Raw genomic sequence first — 17,116 nt, 5'->3', positions numbered from 1 at the left:
AACGCTTGGACGCGTTTCATCCTTGATTCATTCGCTTTTTCGCGTCCAGCTGCTGATTATATTTATAAAATAGAAAACGATCTTTTATCAAATCATTCTCTTTGGAATAAAAGAATAACCCTTTGGAATCGATTAAGAATTCAATTCAGCGGAATTATAGTTTATAGATTTATCTATAAATCTACAATTATATCTTTTCCATTTCAGTTTCCTCAATTTCTTTCGTTAAATTTATCTAAACGATGCAAAAAATGATTACGATAAAAGGAGGAGGATTGATACGTAATAGAAAAGTTCTTTTGCACACATGTGAATACTTTCATGCATACGTGAAAAGTCTTCGACTCTTTCTTTTTTTTTTCTTTTTTTTTTTTTTATAGAACAGCCTGCATTCTTCCTATTGTTTGTTCGATATTAATTGGCCGCTCAAGACCACTTAGCCAAACCGTGAACAACGTCACGAGTGACCACCTCTTCTCGTCGGCTCGCTACATGCTTCAGCTTTCTTTTAGATGGCCTTTGTAACAATAGGCTGAAACAAGCACAGAGCGAAGATGCGAGAGAAATGTAGAGAAAAGAATAGCTAAAGTCGCATAAATGAAAGGGTTATTCTTTCAAGCAATTCGTCGATTAATTTTAAACGAAGTAATAATAAAAAATTTTGCTCTTTCGATTCGTGAAAAAATTCATAAAAGATCGAGTCGAATCGATTTATTTCTCTTTTTTTTTTTTTTTTTTTTTTAGTTTAATTCAAGCAGCTGGACAACGATATAAATCAATAACGATCAAAAGTATGTGATGATATATTTCGATCTTTTAAACGCTTTTTAAATTCAGACGTGCCTGCGAACAATTGACGTCCTGCTCCAACAATCGTGATGATATATAATTCATATATATATACGAGAGAGAAAAAGAAAGAGAAGAAAGAAAAAGAAAAGGAAAAAGAAAAAGAGATTAACTGGCTAAGAGATGAATAATGAGAGCCAATGGCAGAGCGATAAATGTCTCGACTGCGATGCAGTTAGCAAACGAGGTCGGTCGGGCTCACTTTTCGGGAACTTTGCAGTAGTAAAATGATAATAATAAAAAAAAAAAAAAAAGAAAATATGTCCTTTTCGTTCCGTCGTTTTTATCGCGTAATAAAGAGAAGAAACGAAAAATTTGTCACGCGGTCGAAATTAATAAAAAAATCGGTTACCGTCTCTCTTTTTTCTTTCTGTTCGTTTCAATTTTCATTTCCGTTTCATTTTCCTCGATGAAAGAATATCTAAAAAAAGAAAATTAATAGTAATAAAAAATATATATATATATATATGATATATTTTTCGATCGAGAAAGAGAGAAAGAGAGCGTGATGAAAGTTCCAAGTTCCACGTAACATTTGATCACATTGATTCGCGCGGGCACTTTTTCGCGAGAGTTTTTTTCTTCTAGAAAAAAGAAAAGGAAAAAAAAATAAGAAAGAAAAGAAAGAAAAGAAAAAGAAAGATAGATTTTTAGTCGAGCTTTTTTTTTTTTTTTTTTTTTGCAGCGTGATTCCGTGATCGATTTTTGGACAAAACAGCGTTTCACGCTGCTCGGGACACGTAGTTCTCGCCTACGGATTAAAACTGCGCCACCCCCATCCTTTCCAACAACTCCACCCCCTGTGCCCACCCTTGTGCCCATTTGGCATTTGAATTCTTTTTGTTGAGACTTTCGTTTTTCACGTATACATTTATTACACCACAGTTATTTGCTTGTTACATCTGAAGTTTTTGAGCATGGCATTTGCAGCGAGTGATTCCGTGTCGAACGATAAAATACCAAAGCCGGCTGCGCAGATATCTCGTTCAAACTGTTATTAAAAAACGATATTATTATGCGAAGTAATTATACATAATTATGTAGGAGAAAGAATCTTTGAAATGGGAATACGGATGTGCAAAAATAAAAAAAAATAATTTTCGAACGTTGAAATTATTGAATCGATACTCAAATACTTAATCTATAAACACTTACGAGTTTTCGAATCGAAATTGATTGTTAAAACTCTCTCTCGAAACACGCGAATTCTCGAGATGTCTGCGCGGTCAGTCCTGCTACGACCACGAGTGACCGCATGCTCTTTTAGTTGGTATAATAATTCTGGATGTAACCTTCCACTGGGAGGCTTCGAACGTTGTTCTAACCAAACTAACACACTTTCGATTAAAAATTTCATCTCGTCGCAACTTCAAAAAAGAAAGAAAGAAAGAAAGAAGAACAACATTTAAAGCCCTCCAAAAATTAATTTTACGTAACCACACGAATCGTACACAACCCTGACGTGAGCCAAAGGCCGCTAAAAAAATACTAATCTCGAGTTGCTTGTTCGCAGACGTAAGAAGAAATGTATCAGATACATGGGGGAGGGAGGAGAGGGCGACGGCGAAGCGGACGGCGAAGGCGACGACGATCACTCGGAGGACAACCTCGGCAGCGTGGGGGAGGCGGGAACTCCTGAGGAGGACGAGTCTCTGAGCAGCCCCGGGGGCCTGTCCGCGTTGTCTAGTCTGGCCAGCCCCTCGCTCGTGTTACAGTCGCCCTCGAGCCTGGCCAGTCCGTGCCCCTGCCCCCTGACGCCGCCGGTGCCGCCCCCGCCCCTGCCCAACCCCGCGAGCCAACAACCGCACAACAATCAGCCTGTGCAACCGCCGCCCCCGCATCGTAACCCGGTCGGCACCAATCCCCACGACATCAACAACCCCCTCAGCGTGAACCAACTGACCGGCCAGTGTATAAAGAGTGAAGTGGTGTCGGCCCCATCGGGCACGTCCAACCCGGCGATCAGTGTTACGTAGCCCCGGCCGGAACCACGTGACAAGACTGTTGCTGCCACCTTGCGTGTAGCCGACAACAGGGTCCGTGCACGTGTTGAACAGACGACGAGGTGCTGGATCGTTTGGACGATCATCTGTGTCGCGATTATCCGGCCGGCCGTTGAAAGCGTGAAGGAGAAGGAGGAGGAGAAGGAGGGGGGCAACCGGTGGCAGTCTCTCCCGGTTTCCATCCACGTTCGGTTGCCCTTCGGGAGGAGGATGGGGGTAGTGTCCCCCAGGAGATGGTGGTGGTGGTGGAGGATAATAGCAGAGGTGGACGAAGAGGAGACGGTTTGGACCGATTGGATAGAAAGTTCGACGAAATCAAGGATCGAAGGCAAGGTTAAGGAGGATACGGAGGATCGTCCTCGATCGTGATTAGGGGATGGTTCGATGTGGAGGCGAGACGCGGAGGGGAGGATGGAGGTGGAGAAGGAAAGTGAGCCTGGGTTGTCGTTGTTGTCACCCGGGTAGATAATCCGACTCTCCCTCCTCTCTCTCTCTCTCCCGGCCTCTCCTCCCTCCCTCTAGCCCCTCCTCGAACGAATATTGCACTCACAATTGATTGTACGAAATGGGGGAGGGGGAGAGGGAGAAGGAAAACAGTTTATTACGCTTGGTGCGAGAAGGACGAACAATGGACGTGAGCGAGCGAGAGATGTATGGGTAGGGGAGGGGAGGGAGGGGATATAGGTAAGCGAGGAAAGCGGATGAAAAATACGATGCAGAAATACTCAGGACCAAGTGTCTGGCTGTAGTCACCCACTCGAGAGAGAGAAAGATTGTTAGGTGATTTTAGATGCGTGGTGGAGAATGTGATGGAGTGAGAGGGAGAAAGAGAGATATGATACGATTGTACGACGATTGTGTGTGCGGTTATTGCGTGCGATGTGTATATGGGCGAAAGGCGTGATTAAAGGGTGGCGATAAAAAAGTGCGCGTGACACAGCTTGTAGTCCTTGTTACGTTGTGATGCCAATGACTGAGAGGTCATGTTCCTGTGCCAGGTACTATATTCTATAAAGTAATTATACCGCAGACGTAATAACTAAAGGTTAAAAACGAGGAAGCAAGGAAGAACGAATCGGGAAAATTGAGAAATATATGTATGTGTTACGTGTGCAAGAGAGAGAGAGAGAGAGAAAGAAAGAATGAGAGGATTGTATGACGAACGAAGAACAGAAGGAAGAGGAGAAGAAGAAGAAGAAGAAGAAGAAGAAGAGGAGAGCAAGATTCAGATAATGATGAGTTTGAACGAAACGAGAGAGCAAGACGATTTTCTCGTGATTCATTTTCTTTTTTATTCGACCTCATTGTGTCAAAATACCTATTCTTCTGTGTACGTAATTTGTTATTTTTTTAAAAGTCTATATACACACACACATACCGTGCGATTGATTAGCGTGTAAGATTTTCTTTTCTTTTCTTTATTTTTCTTTTTTCTTTTTTTTTTGAGATCTTTTTATAAATCTTTCACCCCACGATCTTTCATTTCACTCCTCGTCTGACCTTTTCACAATTTTCAATTCGCGTAACGCGATCCATAGGCGAAGAAGAGATTCAATTCGCCTCTTTCAAGTCTTATTAATCGGGACCATCCCGAATCGATCTCCGTTGCATAATAATAAACTATTTAGACAAAAATCTCAGGAATCTTTATCGAGCACGACGATGATTCTCTCTCTCTTCCCCCGAACGATCTTCTCGTAATAATTTTTTTCACAAATTTGAGGGACAAAAGTATACGAAAATATGAAATGCGATATAGAAGGACGAGTATAAGCCACCGCCCCCCCGCGCTTTCGAGTTAAAAATCGATCGAGACAATAACCAAGAGACTGTTCTGTCGTCGAATGCGCGTCCCAGAGCTTCCATTAGAAACCATGTCCAAGAGTGGCTACGTATACTCGGCTTCGTTTCTCAATGATCGTTCATGATCGAGGAAGGAGACACGATGTAAGTTTTATTATTTAACGAGTGTCGTTACCGATCGAGCAAAGAGATCGTTTTTTCGAGTGTTCGCTTCTCTCTCTCTCTCTCTTTCTCCCCCCATCCCTCCTTTCCTCAATTCGTTTATTTTCTTCTTTTTTTATTTTTTTCACGCCACAATATCTTCCCTGATGAAACGGGAAAAGATCTTAATCAGACTTAATTCGTTATTAGTTGATTAGTTAGAATCGAGAAAATTCTTCTTTTTTTCGAAGAAAATATATTTTCTTTTTATCTTTTTTCGTTCTGTTTTTTTTTTTTTTATCATTTTGTTATCCTTATTTTCCTTTCTCCGGAAAATTTTAAGAGAAAGAAAGGTAGATAGATAGATAGATAGATTTTGGAATTTTTTTTTTAATGAAAAATCCATCTATCCCGATTTTAATGTTTCCTCTTGTAAAATTTTCTTTGGAGAAAGGGGTGGAAATGTGCAAGAATGGAAAATTGAAAAATTCGTCGATATTTTATTTCGTTAATTATGATTATAGCGTGATTAAATGTTTGTTCACTCGCAATGGTCGCAAGCAACGAGTGTTTCCGCCATGCCTCTTTTGTCACATTTATCGTGTTGTTTTACGTGTAATAGCCTCGGTAAACCTCACTATTCATTGTTGTTGTATAGGAAAAACAATTAAAAGAGAAAGAAGAATATTTTAGTTGATCGTGAGCGCCCATTTTACCTTTTCTTTCTTTTTTTTTTACGTTTCTTTCTTTTTTTCCCCCCTTATTACCCCCTGTTTTCTTTCTTTTTTTTTTTTTTAATCGCGCTTTTGCGTTTTGAATCCTTGTTATTATCGCGGAATAAGCGCGCGAAGCGAATCGAGGATTTTTTTTTTTTCTTTTTTGCGTATACGTCTCTGCACACCGCGCGGCGATACACGTTTGTATTTCACGTTTTTATGTTCATTTTATGTTTTTAATTTTTCTGTATTGTAATCAGAGATTCACCGACGATTATTATTCACGAAGCACGAAGGAAAGGAAAAAAAATAGGCTAATCGTTGAATAATTTCGCGCAGAGTTTTATATTTAGAGTTTCTTTTTTTTCTCTCTCTATCTCCATTTTATAACTATCACACGATTTCTTTTATTATCGTTATTCCTTCTTCCTTCGATATGTTGATTGCGATAATTTCCAACGAAATCGTGAATTTTATATTTTCTTTTTTTTCTGTTTACGCAATTTTAGCGATCGACGAGTCGTTTATTTTTAATTCGAATTCCGCGAAATTATTATCGCGAGAAGTCTTTTCAAAATGTTTTCATTACTCTTTTTTTTTTTTTCAATTGTATCGTTTCTACGCATATTCGTAGCGTGAATCCTCGGTGCAATCTCTCTCTTTCCCTAGAAAGCTTCCCGTCGAAGAAAGAATTTAGGTAGAAGAAATCGGAAGCGAAGGAACGCGAGAGCGAAAAAAAGGAAACGAAGAAAGAAACGAAAACGATTTTGCGAGAAAAATTTTTCATTATCGAACGTTTTGCGTTTTCTTTTTTTCCTTTTTTTTTTTTTTTTCTTTCTCCCCCCGCGTTTTCATTAGCGAATCACCTTTTATGTACATAAGATAGAGATACGTTTTTTTTTTTTTTTTAAAAAAAGTTGCATTTGTTGCGTCGAATGGGAAAGTGCAATGGAGGAACTGTGACGAAGAAGAAAAAGAAGAAAAGAGAGAAAAAAAAAGGAAAAGGAAGAAGAAAAACAGGAAGAAGACGTGGACGAGGAAAAAGAAACGAAAAAAGAAAAAAATAGCAAAAGAGATGCGAAGTCGTGTCGAAGTCACGCGAATCTGTATGAGGAAAAAAAAAATAAGAAAAAGGAGAGGGAATGAAACTGTGTATGTATGTGTGTGTACATGTGCGCAAAACTAAAAGAAATATTTTTCTTTCTTTCTTTTCTTTTCGCCAATTTACATGTATTTTCTCTCTCTCTCTCTCTCTCTCTCTCTTTCTCTCTCTTTCTTCCTTTTCCATTATTTTTCCATTATTTTCTTCCGAGTCTCCATTTCCACGTTTTATTATTTCTTCTCGATAACCCTGACTGAAGCGACCACAATGACCGCCTGTACAGCGTAAGATTTAAAAAGCTTGTAACACGCGTCGACCGATAAACGTGCCATAACGACATCATGCCAATATTAACGATAATACGATACTTTTTTACAATTATCGATCCGTTTCGAACAGAAGAAGAAAAGCCTCTGTCAGTCAGTGTAACGAACGATTATTTGTGCGTACCCACCACGGGCCCGGCACGCCTCTCCGCTTCTTTTGCCGCGTTTTTACCTCGGCCACCGGTTTTCTTCTCTCCCTTCATTGCCTCGTTCCCTCTCGATCGCGATTGCACGCGATCCTCGCATTCTAACGTCACGAATCCCAAAGGTTCTTCGAGATCCAACGAACGGTTTATCCTCGATAAACCAATAAACGTCTTGGTCTAAGTAGGGGCCGAGTCCAGGTTCAACATGCTGACAGAAAGTGTTCGAGCATCCTTTACAGAGTTTATAGATAAGTTTACATTACGATTTCGATTTCGATTTCAGTATATAAGCGATATAAATTTTTTGAATGAAATAACAAAGTTCTCATTTTTTTCAAGTTGAATTTTGTTTTTACGCGTTATCTGTAATAATAAACTTGTCGAGACGATTCAAGTGGTTCGGTTCGATTTTAAAAATAGTTATTATGTTTTAAAGGATGGTGGAATACTTTTTGCCAAGAATTGCACTTGGACGAGGAATCTTTTTATATCTTCGACTATGCTTGTTATTTAACCCTTTTGCGGTCGTAACGACTTGTGGCATGGATGATTGGTTGCAAAATTGCATAGCGATGAAATCAATTTTTAATTTTTTCGAAATATCTTTATTATAATTTCTTTATAATTTTTTATTTTTCGAGTCAAATAATTTCACGTAAAATTGGATCAATTATTGCATGAAAATTTGGTCGAATTAAATCGTATTATTTTATTTGAATTTATTTTATTTAAATAAAATAAATGCGATTTCTCGTTCAAATAATAGAAATTCACATTCATACAAATAATGGATTCAATTGGCAAAAGTTCAATCAATCGTGGACTAACTGAAATTTCGTTCAAATAAATGGAGTTCAGATAAAGCACGATTGTATTATATTCTATTGTCAACAGCGTATGTACTTTGCCACATATCTCGATCGCAAAGGATTTAAAACTCTCATTACCAAATGAATCAACCAGTACTTAATCTATCCTAATTTTCAAAAATTTTTACCACTTTCGATATTCCTTTTTTTTTTATCCAGAATTTCAATAATTCCTCTCCAAAAATTTCACTAAAAATTTCTAAAAAGATTTCTAATATTTCCAAAAATCTCGATTTTCATCTCGAAGATCTTCAATAATAAAAAAACAGAAATCACACACGTGCGAGAGAGAGAATGTGAAAAGCGAAAGTTAAAGAACAACAATGAGAATCGTATCGGATCGAGAGCCGATCGAGGCGTCAAACGAGCGGGCAAGGACGACCAGCGGTTCACGGAACGAGCGCGAGAAAAAGAGAGAAAGATAATGAGCGAGCGAGCGAGAGAGAAGGAGGACACTACCACCGATTGTACTGACAGACGTTAGCCACAAAGACTCGTTAAGCCGTGCGATGTATTATTCCGTGAGTGTATGTGTACGTATGTGTGTATGCATGTGTGTGTGTATCGCGTGCGTGAGTGCGTGCGCGTGTGCATGCGATACGATGACTTGTGTATGGCCGAGTTGCGGGGGCAGAGAATACGTACGACGAGACGGGCGATGCTCGACTCTGATACGAGAATAGACATACGAACGAGCATTTAAACGCATTTCCTCCGCGCGTGGTTTGTTAGAGAGAGAGAGAGAGAAAAAATTATCCCACGAGCAAGCATAGTCGTCCCGACTACCGTTCCAATCGCTCGAGAATTCGTTCGATTCGTTCTCCCGTGTAACGTGATTCTTCCCTGGTGATATATATCTTAAATCTTCGAAAAGGATCACTGTACATATACGATACACTGTATACGATTCCAAGATTCAAGTTTTATTCTTGATATGCGAAAACGGATTCTTCGACTTTTCGGGAGTCGGGACGACGATTCTTTCTTTTCCTTTTTCACCGAGTCAGCTCGTTCGTTCGTTCGTTCGTTCGTTCTGCCCGCGACACTCGGCAAAGTTAATTCACTTTGCGAGGAACGAGACGACGTCACGAGGGTCCGTCGTGGCCCTCCCCCCACGAGTGGTCAAGGAGGACGAGGAAGCTATTCCCTATTCTCGATACTTTTTAATAAGAAAAAGTAAGGGAAGGAAAAGGGATAGGATACGCCTTTGTTCTTACGATTGGAACGAGAGCAAACTTCTTTTGAAAGAACAATCGCGGGGAATAGCTTCCGGGATCCGCTTGTAAACACGGCCTACAGACCGCGTGAGACGTCAGTACGTAGAGGAACGCCCTGGCCGTGGCCGATCACGAACCGTGCTTTTTCTTCGAGCTTTCAACGAGAGAAGAGAAGAGAAAGGTGAGAGGAGAGATCCCGCCGCGGTTAGGCTCGTCTCGCTTCAAGGAGTGCTTGTAACATATTGTAAAGTATCACCGACAGTTTCTCAAGCTGCGTTGTACAGTGTTTTCTAAGTATCTAGTTTATATAGCGTGTAATTGAAGAGGATACATTGTATTTACACTTAAATAAGTGATCTGTATCAAATTCATTCTCGTATAGCCTGTACTCCTACTCATTGTAGATGCTAAAAGTGATTTGTGTCATAAAGAAACCTATAAATAAAATTAGCAATTTGAGAATGTTGTCGACCGCGTCGATTCATTGACTTGTTTCACACCTCTGCTTGCCCGTTCTTCTTTGAAATCAATACGGCCGTTCGTAATAGAAATGATCGATTATTACACGGAACAAACGTTTCTTTCTAACGTTTTAACTAACAGACTCGTTTTCATTCGTTAATCTTTGAACGGTTTAAATTTTTCGCTACGATCGTAGGGAGATCGATCCCCCATCTCTTGGAAATCGCGTAAGTCGACAGTTTCCATGCTGCGATCAGAGTACATACTTTTTTCTCTGATTATACATTATAACAGAAACGATTGGTGGGAAATTCAGGAGAGAGAGAGAGAGAGAGAGAGAGAGAGTAAGAAACTGAGAGAAATGAAAATTTAAAAAATAAAAAATACTAGTCTTGTGAGAATGTTTGTCTTTTCTTTAATATACTCAACCGACCCAACTCATCATCACTATTGTTGTCAACTCAAAATCAATCGAACACAATATAAATTTAATCTATACATATATACAACGAAATATACATATACATGTATATCTCAAACGTATTTTCGTTTCGTGTACGTAATTCGAAGTAACGTTGAAAAACTTTATAATATATAACGTGAAATTTTTTTTTTCTTCTTTTCTATCAAATCTAAGAAGAAAAAAAAAAACAAAAAAAAAGAATAGATAATCTTTATTGTATGCATTTCGGCGGACAACCGGTCTTCGCGTCCGAGAAAAAGTACAAGCTCAACACGTTCACGGCGTTCAACGTGTACACGTTCGGCGTCTTTAGGTTGCAATTAGTAACGAACATCTTGGCCATTTTCATGATGTTCTCGCACTTCATGACACAGGCCGCGCCGTCGAAGCTGGGCCTTCCTTGATCGTCCCTCGCGCAGGGATCGAACAGATAAAATTTCCCGTAATGCTGCATCACGGCGACCGCCATGTTCGTTGTGTGAAGAATCCCGGCGCAGTTCGAGCGGAAGAACATGGTCAACGATTCCGACAAATCGAACGCGTGAAGCAGACCGGCCGTCGTGTGATTGTGAACGTGTATAGTGGCCCTGAAATCGCCAACGATGAAAACGGTTAACAACTCGCTGGGCGACAAATTCCTGTTCCCGGGGCGGGTCGCTCGTACGCTGTCCGAGTGCAAGAAATCCCCGTATCTGAGGATGGCGTCGATCAATTCGGGTGTCCAGGTGGAAGGCACGTGGAGAAGGCCGACCACTATGCCAACAGCCGCGATCGCCGTGCTCTGGAAACCTCTGGTTTCCGCGCGCCAGATACGATGATGCATGTGCAGGGTCCCACGAAGTATGCTAAGCTCCTCGTCCACGATATTGTAATCGGTGACCGTCTCCACGTCCAACGTGGTGTTCCTCTTCATGGACATTACCGGGATCAGGGGGGTCGTGCAATCGAAGTAGGATCTGAAACCGGCTGGACAGGGCAGGGGCTCGATCATGGCGGTCTTGATGATGACTCTGCAGATCTCGTAGCGGCCGTACCTGTCCTGCTCGTCTATGTTCGCGTACATAACCTCGTACAGGGGTTCGAGGCAGGCGAACCACATGACGCAAGACGTGCCGTAGAAGTCGGGCAAGCCTTGGTCGCTTCGCGCGCGGGGATCGTACATGAAGTAGACGCCCATGTCCTTCCAGATGGCGACTGCTCCCCGATCGGTGACCAAGATCCCGGCCCGATTCTTCTCGAAGAACTGCGGAACGCCCTGCTCGAGGAGGATGGGCGGCGGCGGCGGGGCGCGAACCCTGAGAACCCTCCTCGTCCTGGCCCTCCTCGCCCTGTCCACCGTCCGCTTCGTCGGCTTCCTCACCTTCTTCTTGTCCTCGGGATCCGGGGGCGGCATCGCCACTATGCCGGCCACCGTGGCCGTCTCTATATCGGCCGTCAGGATATTGACACCCACGTAGAACACCCTGATGATGTCTTTCGGCTTGACATGAACCAGAGTCGGCTTCGCCTTTTGCGTCTCCCTGTGGACGTTGATGCCTATCGCGAGAATCTCGTCCATGGTCTTCTTCGTCCAGGTGACCGGGTTCTTCACCACGGACATGCCCAGGGCTACCACGCAATTCGCCGCGCCTTGCTTGTTTCGTAACTGTTCCGGGAATATCTCGTCACCCTGGTGGTAGCTGCCCCTTAAAATCGCCCTCGCCTCGCCCCGCACCCTCCTGTACGCGTTCAAGGGAGGCAAGTTGGAGGGGCGGACGGCCGAACTCGGGTCGAACTTCCACGGGGGTAGCTTGTTCCAGTTGACCACGTCGATAGCGATCATCTCGTAATCCCCTTCGGTGCCGAGGAAATTTTTAAGGTAATCGATGAAGGTCGCGATGTTGATGAAACGCAACACCTTCGGCTTCACTACCTTCACGTCGTCGGACGTGGTTACCCAATCGGGGATCAAAGCGTAGTAATCGTTAAACGACTTCCAGATAGCTATGTTCCTGTTCTTGGCGACGGTCAACGCACCCGAATTGTACCTCGAGAAGAAGTTGATTATACCCGTCCTCAGATCCTGAACCTTGGGCGGTTTGGCTGTCAGGCTTCCTGCCTCCACGCAGTCCTTGATGCTCAAGTTGATCCGACGACTCGAGAGAAAGAATTCCGTCATGATGTCGTTTATCCTGAGCACGGCACCTTGACCGAGCCTCTCCACGCACTTCGAGTGCAGTTTGTCACCGGTCACTATCACCTCGTCGAGCACAGCCTGGGTCCAATACCTCGGCTCGTACACCTTAGCGAACACTATTGCCATCACGGCAATGGCGGCAGTTTGATTGTTACGATTCGCTTTCTCGAATTTCACGTCGTCCATGGCGATCGTCCCGTCGATGCTCCACACCCCTTCGGTCATCTTGGGGAAGTGATACCAGAGGCTGTCCCCGGAACTGGGCTTCGCCGGCCGTTCCTCCTCGGCCACCCTCGTCTCGTACGCGTTGTCCATGGTGACAACGTCGATCACGTAATCCTCGCCCGTGGCAGCTGCTTGAATAGCGGAGGCCAATGACGGAATGTCGGTGAACCACATCACGGCGGCCGCGCCGTCTTTCTCCCTCGGCTCTCCCCTCGTATCCCTACCCTTCGGATCCATCGTGAAGAACGCCTCGCCCTCTCTCCAGAAAGGCATTATCACGTGATTCTGTCTGAATATACCCATGGAATTGGTCTCGAAAAACGTTTCCAACGCCGTTGGCAAATCGACCGTCTTCCCGGACGTCGCCTCCTCCTCGAGGGTTACGTACATTCGATTCACCCCGACCGCGAAATCCTCGCTGATTTCGCTTGGAAGAAGATACGTCCTAGGGGATTCCTCCTCCTCCTCGGGAAGATTCTCCAAATTGTCCATGGTTATTTTGTCGCCTATCTTAAGTATATCGTCGACCACCTCCCTGTACCACAAGTGGGGGTTGTAGAGTTTGGTCATGCCCAATGTCGCCAAAGCGCTTCCGGATTGCTGCTTGTCCCTGCTGTGCCTCTTGAATATCACCTCGTTGGCCTGGTTGAAGCTTCCCAATAATATGGCACCGGTGTCGCCCATGTTGAGGTAATTGTTCAAGTCCGGCTTCACGGGGATTTGCTTGTCCGCCTCGATCTCCTCTTCGGTCATCTCGGAACCGATCGAGACCACTTTCATGTTATGGATCGAGAACTCGTTGCTCGTCTCCGGATCCTGGCCGGCATTCGTCTCGATTATCTTCGCAAGAACGGACAGATCGAATGTCCTGATGACACAGGCCGCGTTTTCCACCTCTTCTTCCTCTTCCACCGACCAAAGCCCCTGCCTGTTCCGGGGATTAGGATCGAAGCAATAATACACCGTTTGAATTACAATTTCGTCCTTCTGTTTCACCTCCTCGTCGACTTTCCACACAGCCACCGCAAGGTTCTTCACATCCACGATACCGTAAACGTGCTCCTCGAAGAAACGTTTCAAACCATCATTCAAGTTTGGGACGTCGCTGTTAGGGGGCGAAGTCAAATCCCCGGTGATGGTCCCCTCCTCCACGTCGATCTTCACCTTCCTGTGTTTAAAGTACAGGTTCTTCTTCAAGTTCGATACGAAGAAATATCTCTCCACGTCCTCGCCCACCTCTACGATCGGATTGCACCAATTGTAGTAGACGTCCCCTTCTCGAACTATCGTGTCGACGGTGTCGTTGATCCATTTTTGAGGGGGCGTTTCTTTCGCACTGATGAGCGCTATCACCGGCATGGCCAATCCCTGAATACCCCTGCTCTCGTCCTCGAATTCCTCGTCCTCGTTCGATATGGTCCCTTGAAGAACCCACGTTTCACCCGCGGTTCCAGGCTGAAAATCGTACCACGCCCTTGTCCCGGGGATATCGTCCGGGATCGTGATGTGCCTGATGGTGAAACGATCGTTCTTCTTTTGCTGTTCCACGTTTTTCACGAATAAGGCAGCCAACGCGTCAGTGGTCGGGAATCTTATCACGCAACAATTCCCCTTCTTCCTCTCAGAATCTTCCGCCTTTGCGCCTCTTGCCGCCTTCTCCTCACGTATCCTGGTACCTATGGAATCGCACTGGCGTGGATCGAACATGTAGAAATAATCGTCCTGGCTCCATATAGCGACGGACATGGAGGAGGACTCGATCACTCCCTCGGTGTTGACCAGAAAGAATTCTTCCAACGCTTGTTTCAGATTCAATACCGTTGGAATTTTGGAGGTGAGGGTGCCGGTTACCGTGATCAGATCCACGTCGATAACTATCTTCCTTCCCTCCACGTCGATTTTCGTGTCGTTCAAATCGGGGGCGGTCATGTTCTTCATCATCGGCTTGGCCGACTTCACCTCGGCGTACACGGCATCCCCCAACGCCAATATCTCGTCCAATTTCGGCCTCAGCCAAGTTTTCACCGGGTGGACCTTCTTCATCACGATTGCCATCACGCAATTAGCGACATTTTGCGCCCCCTTCCCCTTGTACATCTCGCTGTGCTCGTGGGTCAAACCGTGAAGGATCGCCATGTTGCCGGGAAGCTCCCTGAACGTGGACGGCACGTTCACGTGCATATCCTCGTACGTGTAACCAGTGTCGAATTTGTTCTGATCGACGAGAGGATCGGTCGCGAAACGTTTGTCGATGCTGAAATTCGAGATTGTGATCGCCAACGGTTCCTTGTGGATCTTCGCCTGCGTGATCGTTTTTATCTTGTCCCCCTTCGGCACCGGTTTCGTACAATCCATCTTGTTCTCATCGATGTCGACGGGGTTGATGGATCTGAGCACGGTTCTGTCCACGTGCAACCGGGTTGGACTCGGCAGACGATCGAAGTATCCGCGACCCACCTCGTTCACCCTCAACACCGTCACCTTGTCGATGCAATATCTGGAATCGTATTTGGGGTCCATGTTCTTGAGAAAATGGTCCCGGACGTCGTTCAAACATTTGAACCTCATCACGCAGGCAACGCCATCCGGATGGTGGATACCCTCCTCGTCGCAGGGCGCAGGATCGAAGAAGAGGAAACCGATTTCAGGGTGTCGCCACATAGCCATCGAAGTCCCTTGGGCTGTGATCACCCCGGCATCGTTGTTCTTGAAGAATTTTTGCAACCCGTCCGCGAAATCGGGGCAACCGATCGTCTCGCTGAACAGATTCCCGTAGATACCCGTTTCCTCGACGCAGACTAAAATTTTGTAATTGGCGATGTAGAATTCCGGATGGACCAGGCTGCTCTTCATGTACTCGTTCTCTTTCACTTGATTCCTCGTCACGCTTGTGCGGAACACTTTGTCCCCGTATTCCAATATCTGATCCACGTATTCCTTCACCCATTCCTTCGGCTCAAAGAGACGGCCATAGACGATGGCCACGATCGATGCAGGGGCCGCTTGCCGGCCACGACTTCTGTACTTGAAGTGTTTGTCGGTCATCGCGTACGAGCCCCGAAGAATGGCCGAATTCGGTGTTAAAACGCGGAATCGATGCCATCGTTTCCCCAATTCGTATCCCAATCGTTTCTTCTTCCTCGGTTGGGCATCACCCTCGCCAGATGTACCTGGAACTGCGATGCCCACTTTCTTCTCTGTATCCGTCATGTTTTTGGATTTACCTTATTACTTGGAAAAACAATTTTTATCTTATTTTCGTAAAAGATATTTACTATATATATATATATACACATATATATAGTATTTCTCTGTGATAAGCTGTCTACGTTTTTTAAGTTAACCAATTCATGATTAAAAATCGAAAAAGAATGGTACTTTGCCTATACCATAATTTAAATAAAATCGATTTCAATATGAATTTCGAAGAATACTCATCTTTAATTTAATCAAGGTGAATCAACGAACGTTGGAAAGTTTTTTGTAAACTTTTACTTGCAAATTTTCCTTATACATGTCTGAAAAATATCGCAGATTACTATCACGAAGATCGTCAATGATGAAATGGGACGAAAATCAAAGTCGATATCGATACAATAACGTGAAATTGAATTTTCAAAGTATATAGGGGTTAAAAGATAAAAAATCAATGGATAATTTATTATTTTTTTTTATTGTAATATCCTCTTTAGCTATTCGACAATCTCAAGAATATCTTTTCGGTGTAAGTTTCAACAATATGATTTGTACGTCATTTATGTAAATATAAAATTTATGCATATAACATATTATATACATACCTGATAAACATGTATATAAGTATATGTTTGATGTATAAAGATATTATTATTAACAAAATCACGAAAAATTATGAAATTAAGATATACGGATTGTGTTAAATTTGATGGAGAAAAATAAATAAATGAATATATAGATTAAATATTTCCATTTATTGTGAAAATTGAAAATAATTCAACTTGTCAGATAAAATTTTCTTTATAAATAGAATGAAAAAAATAGATAAATCTGTTATAATTCTGATCATAATAAAAAATTTTTTTTTTTTTTACTAAGTAATAAAATATAACGATGCCTTTAATTTATATACGCACAAAGAAAAATTATTTATTTAAAAAAAAAAAAACACGTGATAAATGTATTTTCAATCAAAATTAGATACAGTAAAAAAATGCAAAAAAGTAACAATTGCAAAGTATATACCTAAACTTTATTACATCAACATATGAAAAAACGTAATAAATATTATAAATATAGAATACAATATAAAATAAAATTGAATACAACTTGCTTTCGTTTTACTTGATACGTAGACTCGTTTTTTTTTTCATATTAAACAATTTTGAAGACTTAATAATAATAATAATAATAATAATAATAATAATAATAATAATAAAGATAATAATAAAGATAATAAAAGTATATAATAATAATTATCGTAATAATAATAATAATAATATATATATTTTTTTTGTTATGTACATATGATCTACGGATCATGGATAACGGAAACCAAGGTTGTACGCGTATATATATCAGACACAGTCGTTGAATAATTGCAGATAGAATACGATCGTATCGATATCTCGTATAGGCACAG

At 42.6% G+C, this 17,116-nt stretch overlaps 2 protein-coding genes across 6 annotated transcripts in view; one reads left to right on the top strand and one right to left on the bottom strand.

Moving 5' to 3' along the window:
• LOC726671 overlaps positions 1–5,071 on the top strand; it is a 37,788-nt gene extending 32,717 nt beyond the window's left edge. For 2 of the 5 annotated variants that reach the window (XM_016911763.2, XM_016911764.2), the window contains exon 10: positions 2,363–5,071. In XM_016911763.2, coding sequence (XP_016767252.1) covers positions 2,363–2,825 — 463 coding nt within the window. In that variant the 3' untranslated portion in view covers positions 2,826–5,071. The remainder of the gene's footprint in view (positions 1–2,362) is intronic. The other 3 variants (XM_016911765.2, XM_016911767.2, XR_001702751.2) reach the window with 2 other exon arrangements.
• A 1,032-nt stretch (positions 5,072–6,103) lies between these two features.
• LOC102654965 lies at positions 6,104–16,453 on the bottom strand. The gene has a single exon (XM_016911769.2). The coding sequence runs from the start codon at positions 15,706–15,708 to the stop codon at positions 10,309–10,311; it is 5,400 nt and encodes a 1,799-aa protein (XP_016767258.1). The 5' UTR covers positions 15,709–16,453; the 3' UTR covers positions 6,104–10,308.
• Positions 16,454–17,116: the final 663 nt, after the last annotated feature.

This window comes from Apis mellifera, linkage group LG4 (assembly GCF_003254395.2).
Source record: "Apis mellifera strain DH4 linkage group LG4, Amel_HAv3.1, whole genome shotgun sequence".
Lineage (NCBI taxonomy): Eukaryota > Metazoa > Arthropoda > Insecta > Hymenoptera > Apidae > Apis > Apis mellifera.
This window is presented reverse-complemented; position numbering and strand designations above follow the sequence as displayed.

Bases quoted from the DNA above. Each gene is read 5' to 3' on its own strand.
- LOC102654965 (XM_016911769.2), bottom strand. From the start codon at position 15,708: ATGACGGATACAGAGAAGAAAGTGGGCATCGCAGTTCCAGGTACATCT.